At 48.0% G+C, this 18,738-nt stretch overlaps 1 protein-coding gene across 1 annotated transcript; it reads left to right on the top strand.

Annotated features, from left to right (window-relative positions):
- Positions 1-215: 215 nt before the first annotated feature.
- On the top strand, positions 216-5,750 carry Krt1 (keratin 1). Its single transcript, XM_034516718.2, has 9 exons — positions 216-892; positions 1,889-2,103; positions 2,413-2,473; positions 2,847-2,942; positions 3,122-3,286; positions 3,506-3,631; positions 4,166-4,386; positions 4,809-4,843; positions 4,930-5,750. Exons 1-9 carry the CDS (start codon positions 275-277, stop codon positions 5,268-5,270), a joined length of 1,878 nt encoding a protein of 625 aa, XP_034372609.1. The 5' UTR covers positions 216-274; the 3' UTR covers positions 5,271-5,750.
- Positions 5,751-18,738: the final 12,988 nt, after the last annotated feature.

Below are 18,738 nucleotides of genomic sequence, written 5' to 3'. Positions count from 1 at the left end.
AAAGTGATTACCACACGAGCCATTCTTGTCTGCACAGCAATTTTGAGAGCCCATCCTGGGAGCTAGGTGTGTAGTGTTTATCGTATTGTTGAGGCTCGTAAAAATCTTGTATGGCTGCAGGCAAGCCAAACCCTTTGCAGGCTCTGCATCTCCGGCTGACTCTGAGGACCAAGCCCAGTTTTCTCTCAGTATATAAGGGCATGGCACTGAGCTCAAGGCACCTCTCAGTCTCCTTCGATCTCTTGTCTTTGCTCTCACTTCTCTCTAAGCCATCATGAGCTTACAGTGTAGCTCCAGGTCCCTGTGCCGCAGTGGTGGTGGAGGTGGCGGCAGGAACTTCAGTTCAGGTTCTGCTGGCCTAGTCAGCTTCCAGCGCAGATCCACCAGCTGCTCTATGCGCCGCAGCGGTGGAGGAGGAGGTGGTGGTGGTGGTGGTAGATTTTCAGGAGGAGGCTTCTGTGGGAGTTCTGGTGGTGGCAACTTTGGAAGTAGAAGTCTTGTTAACCTTGGAGGTGGCAGAAGCATCTCCATAAGTGTGGCTAGAGGTGGTGGCAGCTTTGGTGGTGGCTATGGGGGTGGCAGCTTTGGTGGTGGCTATGGGGGTTTTGGCGGAGGTCTTGGTGGAGGTCTTGGCGGAGGTATTGGTGGTGGTTTTGGTGGTGGTAGCTTTGGTAGCGGAGGTGGTTTTGGTGGTGGAGGATATGGGGGTGGTAGATTTGGGAGTAGTTTTGGGCCTGTCTGTCCCCCTGGTGGCATCCAGGAAGTGACCATCAACCAGAGCCTTCTGCAACCCCTCAATGTCGAGGTTGACCCTCAGATTCAAAAAGTGAAGTCTCAGGAGAGAGAGCAGATCAAGTCTCTCAATGACAAATTTGCCTCCTTCATCGACAAGGTGAGTTCACCTGCGTGGAGTGCAGGTCGCTAGCTGCTCCTAGGCTGTGAGACTGAGGAGGAGAAGGGGTGGGCTTCGCCTTGTGTGTCTGCATTTGATGACTAAAGGACATGTTGTGGAATGGAATTCTGGGATATATGCTAAAAGTATTTTCAGGAGTGATGTTAATGAATGTGTTCTTTGCTGGACAAAGGGAACCCGAGAATGAATATGGTTGATACCCCATTGCCTTTTCACTGAGCTCTTGAACTAAGTTGGGCTCACATATGTTGACTGAAGATTATGGAAATGGGGCTACTGGAATTTTCTAGGGTGCAAGTGAGAAACTCACAAGGGTTTCACTGGTCACAGAGGTGTAACACAGGTGTACACATCCTGAGGTGGAACTCAGGATACCCTGTGAGGGAGCAGGAAGGGTGGAGTGGCTCAGCACCAAGCACCCCGTGCTCTCAGAGGGGTTGCTGCCCTCTGGGAACTTCCCACAAGTATTGGATCAGGAGGAGAGTTTGAAAATATGCACATTCCAGGGTTCAGTTCTGGAAAACCGTGATCCACTTTTGACTTTTCTGTTAATTTATCAATAATGTCAATATAAAATTAGCCACATTAAATTCCAAACCCAATTTAGTATTTTCCTGACAGTGAACTGCATCTATCTATCTATCTATCTATCTATCCATCTCCCTGAGATGTAAATGCTTATTTACCTAAAAACAATCGGAAGGCAAACTTCTAAAACATCATGTATCCATCCCAAAGCATCATGCTAGTAATTTTACGTGTGTGGTGCTATTGGTAATATAGAGTTACTTCCTTCCAGGGCTTTTCTGAATTAAGACACTTGTTGGATTTTCCTCTGAAATTGGTCAGCTTCTCCCTACGTCTCTTGCTGTCAAATAGGAATTGAAGTTCTTTTTAAAAAATGTCGCATTAGTCTTGCTAAGTGACCATTAGACCCCATTCCTGCACTGGGGTAAATGGGTCTTCTGTTTCCAGGTGCGCTTCCTAGAACAACAAAACCAGGTGCTACAAACCAAATGGGATCTGCTACAGCAGGTAGACGTCTCAACCCGGACCCAAAACTTAGAGCCTTACTTTGAGAACTATATCAGTGTCCTCAAAGGGCGTGTGGATTCGCTGAAGAATGACCAATCACGGATGGATTCTGAACTGAAGAACATGCAAGACCTGGTGGAAGAGTACAGGACCAAGTAAGAAAGCCTAGTCGGGCGTGTTTACTACTGAACTAAACAGTTTGCCGAAACTGATATGCTAAGGATATGATTTACCAGGTAGCGATGTCTTTCCCTCAGATAGGGACAAATCAATTGGGCATTAAAAAGCAAAACCTCTTCATCTTCTCAGAACATAGATACAGTTGAATGGTTTTAGTGCTCAGAAGAAAGAGGTGGCCAAGATGACCCTGCTTGTAAAGAGAGGCAGAGGCTCCTTTACTCCAGAGCACCAATTTTCAGGCCTCAGCCTGCTTTAATCACCCAATCACTCATACTTTCCTGCAGGTACGAGGATGAGATCAACAAGAGGACTAACGCAGAGAATGAATTCGTGACCATCAAGAAGGTGAGCAAGTCCTGTGGGGTAGAGTTCATCTATGAAACAATAAAGATCATGGCAGAAGGAAGCCATGTTGTGGAGAACCAGGTAGCAAGCCTGCTGGGCATCTGGGGTAGGTTGTTTTATTTCCATGGGCTTATGCTTGTCCCAGTCCTCGGCTGCTCCATGCAACTCAAAGCAAGCAGAGAGGCAAGTGCTGAGCGCAAGTCAGGCTGGCTCTTTGTGGTATATGAAGAGAGAACAGTCTAGAACTGTGATGTAACTGGGCAAAAGAAGTGTAGATCCCCAACTCCATTTCTACTTGGAAACCCCTTTATGGCTAGAGAGGGGAGGCCAATCCTTGAAAAAACATGTCTTTATGATACCTCTGTTCCTCTAGGATGTGGACTCGGCTTATATGAACAAAGTCGAACTTCAGGCCAGGGCGGACGCCCTCCAGCAAGACATTGACTTCTACTCCACAATCTACCAACTGGTAAACTCTTGAATTTCAAGCAAGACTACCTGCCTTGAGCATCGACCCCACTGCTTTGCAGAGCGGAAACCTTCCTCCCAACCCCCCAGCCTCTAGTCCTCCATGCCCCCAAGCCTCCAAGTTGTTGTTGCTGTTTTTTAAAAACTCTGTAAGAGTCACTGAACTATCTTATCCTGCAGGAAGTGTCTCAGATGCAAACTCAGATCAGTGAAACCAATGTGGTGCTGTCCATGGACAACAACCGCACACTGGACCTGGACGGCATCATCTCAGACGTCAGGGCCCAGTATGAGGACATTACCCAGAGGAGCAAGGCTGAAGCTGAGACCTTTTACCGGAGCAAGGTGAGCACCTGCATGTTTAACTGGTTCTCTGGGAAACCTGATGTCGTGTCTTGCGCTTGCTCGTATGTCTGTGTGCCCGAGCACACTGGTCTGTCCTGTGCCTGCTGGTATGTCTGTGTGCCCGAGCACACTGGTCTGTCCTGTGCCTGCTGGTATGTCTGTGTGCCCGAGTACTCTGGTCTCCATCCACATCTAACTGAGACAACATGCCGTCTTTAGTATGAAGAACTGCAGGTCACTGCTGGCAAACACGGAGACAGTGTGAAAAGTACCAAGATGGAGATTTCTGAGCTGAACCGAGTGATCCAGAGACTTCAATCTGAAATCGATGCTGTCAAGAAGCAGGTACCTTCAGATACACAGAATGGGGTGACCCTGTGGCCTTGGGCTCAGATACACAGAATGGGGTGACCCTGTGGCCTTGAGGGAGACTTTCCTGAATTTGAGTCTTGCAAGCCTTCCCAAGGTTGTACTACCTTCTCCATTCCCTTTGAGGACTATGTCAGCTTCCAGAATTTAACTCTCTTGAGGGATGATACTCTTAAGGGAAATTTGAGGAGATGACATAGTAGAGAAAAGATGGTGGTCACAATGAACTCCTAGCCCAAGACCTTAGGAGCTGAGGGAAGAGGAGAAGTAGTCAGAAGTTTTGAAGTTGGAACGTGGTTAAAGGACTTCAGAGCCTCATGTCAGGGCCAGGAGTCAAGAAGTCAAGTCCTTTAAGGAAGTCATGATGGTGGCTGAGGTGACCAGAGGCCCAGGGGTTCTGTGCCTCAGTGTATTGGCCCACTGAGGTATCGAGGCTGATAGAATGGGAAGATCGGGGTGACATGAGGGACTGTGTGCCTGTCTAACCGTGCTGCATTCTTCTTCTCTCAGATCGCCCACGCACAGCAGAACATCAGTGACGCTGAGCAGCGTGGTGAGAAAGCACTCAAAGATGCCCAGAACAAGCTGAATGAGATAGAGGATGCTTTGACACAAAGCAAGGAGGAGCTCGCCAGGCTGTTGCGTGACTACCAGGATCTGATGAACACCAAGCTGGCCCTGGACATGGAGATTGCCACCTACAGGAAACTTCTGGAAGGAGAGGAGATCAGGTGAGGAAAGCCCCTGTGAGCCTGGTCACTTCTTAGTGATTCCTTGCTGACAGTAATTTCTCTTGGTTTGGGAAGATCACTACAACATGGGGTGGAAGCAAGACTTTGAGTTCACAAATCCTAATTTCTTTTCTTTCTTCTTCTTCTCTCCACACTGTTATTTTTCTGACTTGCCCTCTGCCTGCCTCCCCATTGCTCCTCATATGAAATGGAGCAATTTATTGAGGCTACCCTGGAACTCTTGACATAACCTAACAGCTGAGCTGCACAGCTGAAAGAGCCTTGTCTGATTTAGGGAGATTCCTCCCTGCTTGGACTCAGGCTGAGAAAACCGACTTGGGAGGGCTGGGAAGAAGTTTGGGACAAGCTCCTTGGAAAGGGGGTGCTGCAGGTACTGAGGGGCTTGGTTTGTTTCCCTGCAGGATGTCTGGAGAGTGCACCCCCAACGTAAGCGTGTGTAAGTATAAGGGGATTTCTCAGGGTACTTGGCTGGGTGATGGGCGAGCGCAGTGAAATGGGGTGTAACTAAGGTTCTCTCTGTAGCGGTGAGCACCAGCCACACCAGCATGAGTGGAAGCAGTAGTCGAGGTGGCGGCAGATATGGCTCCGGAGGCGGCTCTGGAGGCAGCAGCTACGGGGGCAGCTCCAGAGGTGGCAGCTACGGAGGTGGCAGTTCCGGCGGCGGCGGCTACGGAGGTGGCAGCTACGGCGGCGGCAGCAGTGGAAGCCACAGAGGTGGCTCTGGAGGGGCCGGTGGCAGCTCTGGAGGCAGCTATGGTGGTTCCTCTGGGGGAGGCCGGGGATCCAGCTCCGGTGGTGTTAAGTCCTCTGGCAGTTCTAGCGTGAAGTTTGTTTCCTCCACTTACACCCGAGGGATCAACTAAAGAGGTGTCCACACCCCATTAGCTCTCCTTTTCCATCATGGCCAAATATTGCACCAGCCTCAACAGAGGCTCAATTGCACCAGCCTCAACAGAGAGAAGAGCTATGGTTAATTGCACAGATTATTAGGCTTATCTTCTCTGCGCTTTCTTTTCTGCTCCCCTTGCAAAGAAGTTTTCATCTTAGTAGCAGTCTGAGTCCCCTGGTAACAATCTCACTTTATGTTTTGCTGAGAAACAGTTCAGAACTGTCATCACCAACGTGACATTTCAGAGGACTTCAGATCCAGGGCGTCTTTGCCTGGCACGCCCAGAGCATTGGATTGCCCTTAGCATCCCGAATCCTGCAGCCCTGCTGAGCTGCTTTGTTTTTGTACATAAGGTGTTTGCAAATTTGTCTTTTATGGAAGCGCTGAACGCCCCTCCCCCATCCCAACCCCGTTCCTTTGTTTTGCTGCAATAAACTGCATTTGAAACTCTCAATCCGTTTCTGCCCTTTTGTGCGAACAATGGGGTGGAGGGTGGGTGGGTGACTTGTGTGTCTGACAGGCTACACAACCGAATGGCTTGTGGGGGAGTCAGGATCCAGGAACCTGAGTGAGAAGGGGGACAGATTGGGCCACTTTAATGTGGGTGGGACCCCTAGAGCACAAGTTCTCTCTGGGAAAGTGGTCCTACTGGAGGGCTCTATTTGTTAGCATTCTGTCTAAGCTCCGTTCCTGACTCACTATAAAAGGGGCTGCTTGGCCTCTCCTCTCTCTCTTGCTCTTGCTCTTGACTTCCTGCTCCTGCTCCTGCTCTGTCCCCTGGCCCCTTCCCTCCTCTCTCCACATTCCATTCCTCCCTCTCTCTCCACGTGCTCATGGCCAGCCTCTCCCCTCTCCCCTCTCCTCTCCCTCTCCCTCTCCCTCTCCCTCTCCCTCTCCCTCTCCCTCTCCCTCTCCCTCTCCCTCTCCCTCTCCCTCTCCCTCTCCCTCTCCCTCTCCCTCTCCCTCTCCCTCTCCCTCTCCCTCTCCCTCTCCCTCTCCCTCTCCCTCTCCCTCTCCCTCTCCCTCTCCCTCTCCCTCTCCTCTCTCCCTCTCCCTCTCCTCTCTCCCTCTCCTCTCTCCCCCTCCCCCTCCCCCTCCCTCTCCTCTCTCCCTCTCCTCTCTCCCCCTCCCCTCCCCCTCCCCCTCCCCCTCCCCCTCCCCCTCCCCCTCCCCCTCCCCCTCCCCCTCCCTTCCCCCTCCCCCTCCCCCTCCCCCTCCCCCTCCCTCTCCCTCTCCTCCCTCTCCTCTCTCCCCCTCCCCCTCCCCCTCCCTCTCCCTCTCCTCCCTCTACTCTCTCCCCCTCCCCCTCCCCCTCCCTCTCCCTCTCCTCCCTCTCCTCTCTCCCTCTCCCCCTCCCCCTCCCTCTTCCCCTCCCCCTTCCCCTCCCCCTCTCTCTTCCCCTCCCCCTCCCCCTCTCCCCTCCTCTCCCTTTCCCCCTTCCCTTCCCCCTCCCCTCCCCCTCCCCCTCTCCCCCTCCCCCTCCCTCTCCTTCTCTCCCCTCTCTCTCTCCCCTCTCTCCCCCCTCTCTCTCCCCCCTCTCTCCCCCTCTCTCTCCCCCCTCTCTCTCCCCTCTCTCTCTCCCCTCTCTCCCCTCTTTCTCTCCCCTCTTTCTTTCCCCTCTTTCTCTCCCCTCTTTCTTTCCCCTCTTTCTTTCCCCTCTTTCTTCCCCTCTTTCTTTCCCCTCCTCTTTCCCCTCTTTCCCTCTTTCTTTCCCTCTTTCCCTCTTTCTCTCTTTCTTTCCCTCTTTCCCTCTCCCTCTCTTCCTCTCCCCCTCCCTCTCCCCTCCTCCTCTATTCCTCCTCCCGTTCTCTCTCTCTCTCTCTCTCTCTCTCTCTCTCTCTCTGACTTTCTCTGCCTCTACTACCTTCTTAACTCCCCTCCCCATGACCTGAATAAACTCTGTTCTATACTATTCCATTAGTGTGGCTGGTCCCTCAGGGGAAAGGGATGCCTCAGCATGGACCAGCAGAGGCACCCCCTTCCCCCACACCTCACCACACCTCCACCAAAACATATCCCCTCTCTCTATCTTGTTATAAACACATCACTATTCATGTGAGAAGGCTTTCTTAGAAGGAGCAGGTTGGGAAAGTATCTCGAATTGAGAAGATAGGAACACACTGCCTGAAAGAGAAATTGCTCGTGTGGAACAGCCAGTGATGAAGGGTCTGTGGGGACAGCAGCCAAGATGCAAGCATTGGCCTGAGGAGAGCTGACAGAGTCAGACAGGCAATGTTGTCTCTTCCCCTCCCCACAGACCATCAGCCAGGGCTTTGTCTAATCTAAGCAGTGCTGTTCTAGGTACACAAACCAAACTTGGGAAGTAGCCAGGGCTCGGCAGAGAGATTAGGAGCACGGGCATCTGAAGTCAGAGGTGCTTGGGTTGGATTCTTAACTAGTTAGGGGAAAAGCCACAAGACACAGGTCTCAGTTTCGGTAGCTCTGTATTGGGAGATATGAAATTACATCTCCTTCATGGGGATCATTATGAGGATTGAGTAAAACCGATAAACTATAGCTCAGATATAGCTAACACCCACTAAGTGCTCTTTGATAATGATGATGATGGTGGTAGTGTGGTGATGGTGGAGGTGGTAGTGATAGTGATGGAGATGGTAGTGGTGATGATGGTGGTGGTCGTGATGGTGGTTGTGGTGGTGATGGTGAAGACCCCCATACTCAGGAGACCCTTCCTCAAGCCTCAGGACATTGAGGCCACCCCAAAATCACAAGAAACCATACCTGGATGCAATCAGCAGAGGTTTATTAGGGGAGGAGCCGGCAGTCAAAAAACGACAAGCTCTTTAGCTCCAAGAGCAGGGTTTTTGGTCCCGTGTGGTGGGTTAAAGGGTCTTTTATAGCATGGGGTGGGGAGAGGAAGGCATTTTCGCGTGCTTACACATGAATGGTTGCATTTTCGAGCGCTTACACATGATTGGTTGTTTTACAAATTTTGAACATAGCACTGGGAAGACCAAGGGAGGGGTAACCAAGAACAGTGGAACATTTCAGAGAATCTAGCCCAAATGATAGCATCTTTATCTGTAGTCAGGAATGCCTTCCTGCCTTAGGCGAGGCTTGGGGAATGTAATCCAGCAAGTGTCCTTCACCTGGAATGTAAAGGCCTGAAATCTTATTCTCAGTTCCGAGTTCTGTAAGGTGAAAAAATCTACACATATTTCATAAAATGGCCTTTATAATTTTTCACTTTACAATGGTAGTGGTGGAGGTGGTGATAATGGTGGTGGTGGTGATGGTGGTGGTGGTGATTAGTGGTGGTGATAATGGTGGTGTTGGTGTTGATGGTGGTGGTGACGGTGATGGTGGTGGTGGTGATTAGTGGTGGTGATGGTGGTGGGGGTGATAATGGTGGTGGTGTTGATAGTGGTGGTGGTGGTGATTAGTGGTGTTGATGGTGATGGTGGTGGTAGTGATGGTGGTGGTGATGGTGGTGGTGGTGGTGATGGTGGTGGTGATGGTGATGGTGGTGATGATGGTGATTAGTGGTGTTGATGGTGATGGTGGTGGTGGTGGTGATGGTGGTGGTGGTGGTGGTGGTGATGGTGGTGGTGATGGTGGTGGTGGTGGTGATGATGGTGATTAGTGGTGTTGATGGTGATGGTGCTGAAGTAGCCATCGTAAACATTGCTTTCTGAACTTTGGATAGCCCAGTAAATTCTCATGTAAAAGAATCAACAAATTACCACCTTCCTGATGGTTCCAAAGACCATGAAAAAGTCAGTTCTCTAAGCACCATTTTCTTAGCTTCTAATTAGAAAGTGTCTTCCTATCTCTAGGGTCAGGCAGGGCTAAGGAATAAGGAGGGTTCAGATGGGCAGGGGAAATGTGTAAACAGCACTGGGGGACACGTCCTGCTTCCTGTGCAGTCGTTTCTTCCATAGAATCAGTTCTTCCAGATCTCTTTGTGTCCTCTGGAATACCTGGCACCTTGACTGCTCTGTGGCTTAGCCACTAGGCACTTGCTTGTTTTCCCTGCAGGCTTAAGCCTCGACTGTTCCCCTGCACTGGTAAACCTGTCTAGATTGGCACTTGAAAACACTGAGAAGTTAATCCGTTTTGCTAAACACGTAGCAACTGGCCCCTGTCCTGAAACAAATTCCTTAAGCTCTCATACAAAACTGGCTAGCTCAACCCGCTCCTTGTTGATTTATTGGTGCTGACCAGCCCTCATCCTGCGGTGTACCTCAGGATGTTTCAACTACCTCTTTATACAATCCTTCTTAAGGAATGCTGCAGATTGGCCATCCTGGCATGGGGTGTTTCTTGCTTTGGAATTCTGATATCCTTCCCCCACCCCCAACTTGACATGACTTGGACACTCCCTTTTGGAAATTTCCTTGCTGCAACTTTTGAGGTCACTCCACCTGTGTGTTCAGCTGGAAGAAATATCTTTGTCAGAAGTGTTGCTGCCCAGACTGAGAGTCTGGTTCTAAAGCAATGGGAAGAATAAAGAACTTATTTATATCACCTGTGTCTAATCCACTCTGATACTTAAGGGCAGGTGAAGAAGAGTAACTCATGCTTCCAGGATGTGTAGATCCTTGAATGAGCTCTTTGGCTATTCTGTATCTCAGTCATCTTTTAGGTGAAATGGATAAGAGAGTATCTGCTCTAGACACCAAGAGAATAAAACATAATTGTGGCTGCTTTATAGAAATGGTTTTTTTTTTATTTTTTTATTTTTTTATTTTTTTTATTTTAAATGGTTACTGATAATAAAAGGAAGCTGGGTGTTGTGTTTTATAAAAAAAAATAAGGGAGAGAAGGAATATGTTTGGTGGATGTGCAGTCAGGTGCAGGGGTTGGGGGGAAGGGGTGCCTCCATGGGCCCATGCTGAGCCATCTCTTCCCCCTGAGGGACCAGCCACATGATGGTATAGTATAGAGTAGAGTTTATTCAGGACATGGGGAGGAGAGTTAGGAGGGTAGTAGAGACAGAGAAAGGGAGAGAGAGGGGGGTGGGGGTAGAGGCCAACCATAAACATATGGAGATAGAGGGGGGAGGGGAATGGAGAGAGAGGGGGAAGGGGCAAAAGGATAGAGCATGAGCAAGAAGGCGAGAGAGAGAGAGAGAGAGAGAGAGAGAGAGAGAGAGAGAGAGAGAGAGAGAAATAGAGAAGAGGGGGCAAGCAACCCCATTTATAGTGAGTCAGGCACACCTGGGTGTTGCCAGGTAACTGTGGGGTGGAGCCTAGACTAAATGCTAACACTGGGGAGTTGGGTTAGTAAGGGCTTGCTGCATACACACACACACACACACACACACACACACACACACACACACACACACACACACGAAGGCATGAGTTCCACGGCTCTGTAACATCAGCCCTGGGGGGTGGGGCCAGGGTATGGAGACAGGAGGGACTCACTGGCCAGTCAGCTTGCCAAATGAATGAGCTCTAGATTCCTTGAGAGACTCGGTTTCAAAACGTCAGCTGGAGCATGACTGAAGAAGACAGCGTTGACCTCTGGCCTCCATAAGTATGCACACATACATGCATATGCACACACACATGCATGGACACACACATACACATGTATGTATATATTATACACATGTACCAACATGAACTCATGTGCACAAGACCCAGATGATCTGAGAAGGGGAATGAGACAGAAGGAGAAGGCGGCAGTTTCTTGGGCCCAAGGCAGCACTGCAGAGTGGTGGATCCATTTCACCAGTATGTACAAAGTTGAAGCTGCTCCTGACAACTGATTTGTGTGAACTATGCATATAAGGAGTGGGTGCTGCAGAGCTTGCATTAGCTTGTGAAGAAAGTAACCTATATTTCCACTATCTGAACTACCAGATCCACCCAACCTTGTTATCAGTACCTAAATTCATCACAAAAGGTATCTTGGGGCTTGTATCTTTAGAATAATGGAGGTTGCGTGGCTTCGGGGGATGGTTTACTGTCTACATAAAAGGAGCTGACCTCTGCAGGGTGATGGTTATGACACCACTTTTCAAGGATGCCACATGTTCCTGCACTTTAACTTGCATATGTTAGAGTCTGTTTTAGGGTTACACTGTAGCATGGTGGTGGTGGAATGTGTGTGCTCATGTGTGTGTGTATATGTGTGTGTGCATGTGTTTGTTCATGTGGTGTATGTATGTATGTTTATGTAGTATATGTGTGTGGTGTGTATATGTGTGTGTTGGTGTATTGTGTGTGGTGTGCTTCTGTATGTGTATGTTCATGTGGTGTGTGTATATGTGGTGTTTATGTGTGTCTTCATGTGGTGTGTGAGTGGTGTGTGTGTGTTCATGTGGCATATGTGTGAGTAGTATGTGTATGTATTTGTGTGTTCATGTGGTGTGTGTGTGTATGTGTGTATATGTGTGTTTATGTGGTGTGTGAGTGGTATATGCGTGTGTTTGTTCTAGTGTATGTGTGTGTTCATGTGGTGTGTGTGTGGTGTGTGTGCATGCATGTGTGTGTGTGCTTGTGTTCATGTAGGGAGGTGTGGAGGCCAGAGGTTGACATTGGTGACTTCCTTGATCAATTACTCTCTACTTTAGTTTTTGAGACAGGTTTTCTTACTGAGACTGAAGCTCATTGCTTTGGCTGGACTGTCTGGCCAGTGAACTCCAGGGATCTGTTTGTCTCTGTCTCCCCAGCGCTGGGATCACAGGCCTGCACTGCTGTGCTTGGCTTTTATGTGCATACTGGAGATCCAAAGGGAAGTCTTTATGCACAGCGGGCACTTTTACCCACTGAGATCCCATCTCCCTAGCCCCTAGGTTACACAATTATCCATCATATTTCAGTATGTTTCTTGTTTGGAATTAGTGCCTGGATTCAAGACTGCTCAAATAAAAATTTTCTGTACAAAAAGTATAATTCAGAGGGTAAACCAAGCGTTGAGGACTCTGCTTGGTGAAACATGATTTTTGCTTCCAGAAATATCAGAAACATGGATAGTAGGGAGTATAAAAACATATCAGTACAATTCCCATGACCCGAGCAATGAAGGAATCACACAAGGCACAGAAAATGGTGTAAAGATATAAATGTGATTAAAGGTGACGTTTGGCAGGGATTTAAGGGGACACATGCGAGTTTTTGGAAAAGGTAAGACTATGGGAAGCAGAGAGAGACTCTCCAGGAAGAGGGACTAATCTGAGCAAAGGGAAGGAAGAATGAAATTGCTTGAAGCATAAACTCAGTGACAAAAATAAAGTTGAAGATATTCCTACCCTACGAAAATGGGCCTCGTGGGCAGCCGGAGCTCAGACTGTCAATGTGGGCCGTGCAACAGCAGGAGGAACTCAGACTATTGCTCTGGGCCGCGTTGGCTGCCTAAAGAACTCAGACTGTTGATGTGGGCTGTGTGGGCAGCCGAAGGAGCTCGGACTGTTGATGTAGCCAGTTCTCAGATGGAGTTTTGGGACCTATTGGCTTAGGAAGGGGATACTGGGCCAGTGGAGGGGGGGGGTTTTGCTGCCACCGGAACCGGAAATGGAGTGGGTAACAGCCTTGTGCCTGAGTTCCCTAGAACATCCGATCTGCCGGTGGGAGGGTGTGTGTGGAGCCATCAGAGCAATAGGAGCATGACTTGGTCAGATTGGGGTTTTAGAAGGATCACCAAAGGCAGAATTTTTCATAGGCTGCCTCATAAGAGATGTTTCAGTTTGCATGGCATGAATGGTGTTGGCTCTGTGTTCCAGTCCGAGCACTGAGAGACATTCCCGGGAACTAGAGTGCTAAGCTCTGTGCAGCCCCACAGTTGGTTTTTGAGTACTGGTTAGGCCTGGGCACACAGAACGGTCCTTGGCACTCAGAGAGCTCACTCTGGTGGTCAGAAGTTTCAGGTGTCACACGGAAGGACGTCTTGAAGATGATTTTAAGGCCGACCATTTCCTGTGGCGTGTGTACCGTTTGTAAGCGGAGCCTCACCAGCCAGTCTCAGGTATGAGTGAGGCAGGGCAGAACATGTCTGGTCCGATCTGTACTCCTGTAGCTTTATGGTCCCTCATCTGTGAAGCTGCAGCACAAAATGGGCTTTTCTTGTATTCCTCATTTCATGCAAAACTTAAAAATGACCTTAAAACCCGTGTTAGCCACATGGGTTTGTTTACTTTGTGAAAACTTGTCAAGCACAATGGACTTTCATGATCTGTCCATTTTGAGTGAGAAAAAAATTACCAAAGTTTATTTTAAATTGACAATTACAGGAGAGGAACCAAACGGCACAGGAATCATTCAGACTTGCATCTGAATTTAATGTGAGAATCAAGAGAGGTATGCAGTAGGACTGTCTAGTGGCCCATGGACCATCCATTTCCTCTTTAAAGAAGAAAATGATCTCTCAGAGAGGACAGACTCTTCCTGAAGAGAGAGAATTGTAAGAACACAGACATCATCAGAAAACATCAGGGTAGACAGTAAGTTCAAGTCCTTAAAGATGGCAAAGCCACCCAAAACGAGACTACACATTTTTTAGATAATAAGCAGTCAGATCTTAGGGGGTGGGCAGAAGACAAGATGTAGGCAGGGCAGGGCGAGAGGGTGAGACCCAGGAAGCTGAAATGACCTGGGTCACACCAGTCGGTAGAGGCAGAAGATGGGGTGGTGATGTAAAAGACAGGTTGGTCAGCAGCTGCCTCCATTCTGACTCTCTTCCTGGTGTTAGGGAAGTTACAGGTGTAAACCTGAGTCACCCATGTTGGGAAAACAGATTGAATTATCAGATAACTTAGAAAGAAGGGGTAGTTTGGGGGCCACGGAGAACTTTCAAAGGAGTCGCTTGCTGCTCGAGTTGAAAAAGCTTCAAGGATGTGAGAGTAAGGATTCCCCTCTCACTCTGGCCCCGATCACTCCAGCCCCAAGGTTTATTTTCTTATTATGTAAGTACATTGTAGCTGTCTTCAGACACCCCAGAAGAGGGCATTAGATCTAATTACAGATAGTTGTAATCACTATGTGGTTGCTGGGAATTGAACTCATGACCCTCGGAAGAGCAGCAGTTAGTGCTCTTAACTGCTGAGCCATCTCTCCAGCCCCTAGAGTAAGGATTCTTGAAGGGCTATTCAGCAAAAATCTTGAGGTCTCCAGTGCGACTCAGACATGTCATCTCCTGGTGGCCTGATGCGGATATAATACTTTGTTTATCTGAGAGTCACAGTTACAACCAGCAGGAGGGGACTCCAGGAATACAACTCCATGGTCACATTTTCCTGCTCTTTCTCCCTTTCTCTGGCAGCTACTGTCCCGAGTGTCTGGAATATCCTTCCAAATGTATTTTTGTACATCAATAGAGAAGGCATACACTCAGGCTTTCTGCGCTCTGGGCATCTCTCCTTAGCTTACTTAGCTGCCTCCACCCCACTGGGATTTGAAAGCTTGCCACACAGCTGATAAACATTTTGGAACCTGGCTGTGGCTTTTACCTGTAGGCAATATAGTGCAAATTCTGCATTTTGTGTGAATCTTCACATATCTGTAGACGCCTTCTTCCTCAGCCTAGACCCAAGTGTCTCCCCCAGCATCATGTAGCTGGAAAGACAGAGTCCCTTCCTTATTCTGTTGACTGAAGAAGCCATGGGAATATCTCTGGGCCATTCTTTTTCTCTTGAAGGGTCACTATGTTCTAGTGCTTGGCCAGTTCCTCTTATAACTGGCTGGAGTCTTTCCACCCTATAGTGATATGGCTCTTATACAGATATCTCTTCTAGCTCCAGAGACAACTAGGTTTCTCACTTTCCCCATTCTCTCCTGCCCCCTGACCCAATACCAGCTGCTTCCTCTCCCACTACATCAGCCATCCCAAGGCAACCTCCTGGAGACCCAGGGAACCTAGCAGTTCTGACAGCTCTTCCTGTACCTGTCATCTCTGACATCCTAACATGGCTGAGCTCACTCCACCATCCAACTCCCTCCTGTGGGTTTTCACTGACCCAGGGCTGTTTGCTAGCACCTAGAGAGCAAGAAAGCCAAAAGATGGTCTGGAATTGGAGACTGTGGTATTCTTGAAGCTTTAGGAACTAAAATCCTCCAGAAGACTTCATTAGGGTAAAGATGGAGAGGTCTCACCTCTCTCTCTCTCTCTCTCTCTCTCTCTCTCTCTCTCTCTCACCATGATGGTTGGGAACATACATTTCAGTAATACAGTTTTGCTTAGCATGTCCTAATTTCAATTACCAGCCCTGCGAATAAACATAAAATGAAACAAAACAAAACAAACCAAACAAAAACCCCAGTTAACAAACTGCGACCAACAATAAAAAAAAAAGTATAAAATCTTAGCTTTATGGATATTGATCAAAGTTTCTTTGGAAAAAGAACTAGTATTGTCATTATTGTTACTTGAGACAGGGTCCCATTCTTTAGCCTAGGCTGGCCTGGAACGTGCTATATATCTGAGGCTTGCCTTGAACTGGTGGCAATTCTCTTACTTCAGGTTTCCAAGCACTGACATTACAGACAAGAACCACCAAGTCTAGTTAAGATATTTTCTTGGGTCAGGATTCTGAAAATATCAGTCTCATTGCTTCCTGTCTTAAGATGAAGAATTAAAGTGAGACCCTGTACTGTCAGGAGGAGATAAGCATAGATGTGGGAGACACAGAAGAAAAGGTTGGTCATATGATCACACACATATTTTAAACATAATGATTTTATTAACTCATTGAGAATTCCATATATTTCATACATTTTTATCATATTCACCTCCCACACAGCCCCACTCCCACCCCTCCCAACTATGCCCCCTCCACCTCACAAAACCCCCCTCACCAAGTCTAATTTGTGTGGCACATATATACTCATATAGCCATGGGGGTCACCATCTGAGGGGGCATGGTCAACCAGCCAGGGCCACCCTTTGGAAGAAAACTGATTCTTTCTCCCCAACAGCTACCAACTGTGAATGGCTTCCAGCTGGTGGGGGCTTGTGAGCCCTTCCAGACTCCAGATATTTTGTTGTGTAGACTCTTAGGCCAGGTTGCTCTGGAATTCGGAATTAAGCAGTGATGTGTTCAAACTCATAATCACTCTTTGGTTAGCAGCAAATGTGGGCTGTCTGTTGGAAATATCGACATTCTGAGTACTTTCATCATCAATGACACAAGTTTACAAAGAAGTAAAAAAAAAAAAAAAAAATCAAAAAACAAAACAACAATCCCACCAAATTCTAGTAAGTTCCCTCATGAAAAGAAAATGATTTCTTCTCTCTAGACAGCAGCTATCTTCTGCAACAACTTGGTGTCCTGGAAAGAGGCAAAAGTACTTTTTATTTGTGTATGACACAAATTCTTGAAGTCAAGCATAATCTGACTCAGGTCACTAGATATTAGCAACATTGCCAAGTCAGTGACAAGAGAAAACCATATCCAGAGGTTTCTGAAAGATGCCCAGGACAGCAATCATCTTCACTGTGTGTGTGTGTGTGTGTGTGTGTGTGTGTGTGTAGGAGCAGGGACATTAGTGGAGCATTCTGGGGTTAACCTAAGGTACACAGTTTCAACTATATGGCCTCTTTTCCCATCTGAGTTGTAGAAAAGCTGTATCTTCAGCTGGGAGAAAATTAGATGTATTCTTGAGTGTGTAATTTTGTTACTTTGTTTTATTTTCCATTAAAGCGACTTAGTTTCTTAAAAGAAAGAGAAATGATTAAAAACAGAACCCAAGGACCACTCTGCCTGCAAATTAAGATAAAAAACCAAACCAAACCAAACCAAACCAAACCAAACCAAACCAAATCAAACCAAACCAAACCAAACTACCAAACCAAACCAAACTAGTCAAACATGTTAAGGGAGCTGTCACTATAGAAGGGAAGTCAGAGGCCGTGCTGTCATGGAAATGGAGAGAAGAGCACATTGCAAGAAGCTGCCTGGAAGAGAAGAAGCCAGTGGGGATGAGGACTCAAGTTGAGAAGAGCCAGAGCAGGGTCCCCGCAGCTGGGAGTTGCTCAGAGGCTTCTTTTGCCCCAAAGCCAGGATGTGGCCTGTGGGCAGCTTCAGTGGGAAGCTGGAAGCCGGGAAGCAGCAATGGTCTGTAAGACTGCTCTCTAAAGGAAAAGTTGGCTGAATCTGTGTGCCAAATAGAAAGGAAAGGAAAGGAAAGATGCCTACAAGACATTTGGGTGGTGCTGGTAATTTTTGGTTCTTTGTTGAAAGGATGAGTACCCATGATGCCTTGCACCACTCTGTGTCACTGTTCTCACTCCTCCCACATCTGCTGGAGGACACCTGACACTCCCTGCCAATCCATTATCAGAAAAATGGCGCCTGACGTCTTAGTCAACTTGTGACCTTCACAGGTTCAGGCAAGGGTGTTCCCACCCTTCCCAAGGGCCCACGCCCAGTTTCCAATCTGTCAATATAGGCCCTGCTCGCTCTTGTCTAGGCAGTGTGGAGTGTCCTCTGCTGGTACAGAGGTGTCTTTACACGTAGACACTGCTGCCTGGACTATAAGCTGCACAAGGCACAGGCTTCTGGTAAAGGAGGGGAGATGCTGCAGTTGGAAGCATTCAGGAAGATTCTTGGCAGTGATTGTGAGATGCTGTGGCTGAGTCCATTCCTTACTCTCTTCCCACATCCTTCAGATTCTCTCTCTCGTTCCTGTCCCAAATAGTCTCAGGTTCCTAGACTGAACTTCTAGAATGTTTTGACCAGTTATTTTAAAAATGCAAAGGCCATGGTTTTGGCTTGGGTGGTCTCATAAGCTACCTGGAAAACATTTTTTGCTTGTTCAGATTAAAAAAAAAAAAAAAAAAAATATAGGTAGGGTCCGGAGAGACTGCTCAGTGGTTAAGAGCACTGACTGCTCTTGCAGAGGACCTGAGGTCAGTTCGCAGAATTCATGTGGAAGCTCACAACCATCTATAACTATAATTCCAGGGGATCCAGTGTCCTCTTCTGACCCCACGGACCCCAGAAATGAGTGTGGTATACATGAGCAGGTAAATGCTTATGCCCATAAAATGAAGATATGGAACCCCTTTAAAAAGGAGTTCAGCCTTTGGCATGGGTTGCTTGGTTTAATTCTACTCAGGTTTCTGCTACATACCCAGAGCGGCTTAAAAGTTTTCGGAGGGGAACTGTAAAGAAGCTGAGGACAGTTGGGGGCTGTGCCTGCTGCAGGTCCTCCACTGCCACATTCTTCTGTAGCTATAGAAATACTCTGGCCATCTTAGCAGGACATTACAGGACAGTGATGGAGACAGTCCAGCTGAGTTTGTTAGGGCCTATTGTTTACCCCAACCTAAAAACTGCATAAACAGTGATAACATGGAGGAAGGCAGAAGGGAAAGAAAGGCCACCTCTACAAATGACTGTTTCTAGTTTGTTCTTGGTGCTGCGGTTGTAACCGCAGACTATGTACAACTATTAGGAGGTTTGAAATAGGTATTTTCAGCCAGCTGCAGTGCTGGCTGCTCTAGAGACAGGGAGGAGAATCCCAGTTCAAAGC

The sequence above is a fragment of the Arvicanthis niloticus genome, chromosome 13, assembly GCF_011762505.2.
Source record: "Arvicanthis niloticus isolate mArvNil1 chromosome 13, mArvNil1.pat.X, whole genome shotgun sequence".
NCBI classification, from domain to species: Eukaryota; Metazoa; Chordata; class Mammalia; order Rodentia; family Muridae; genus Arvicanthis; species Arvicanthis niloticus.
The sequence above is the reverse complement of the archived record's forward strand: the minus strand, read 5'-3'. Positions and strand labels throughout refer to the sequence as shown.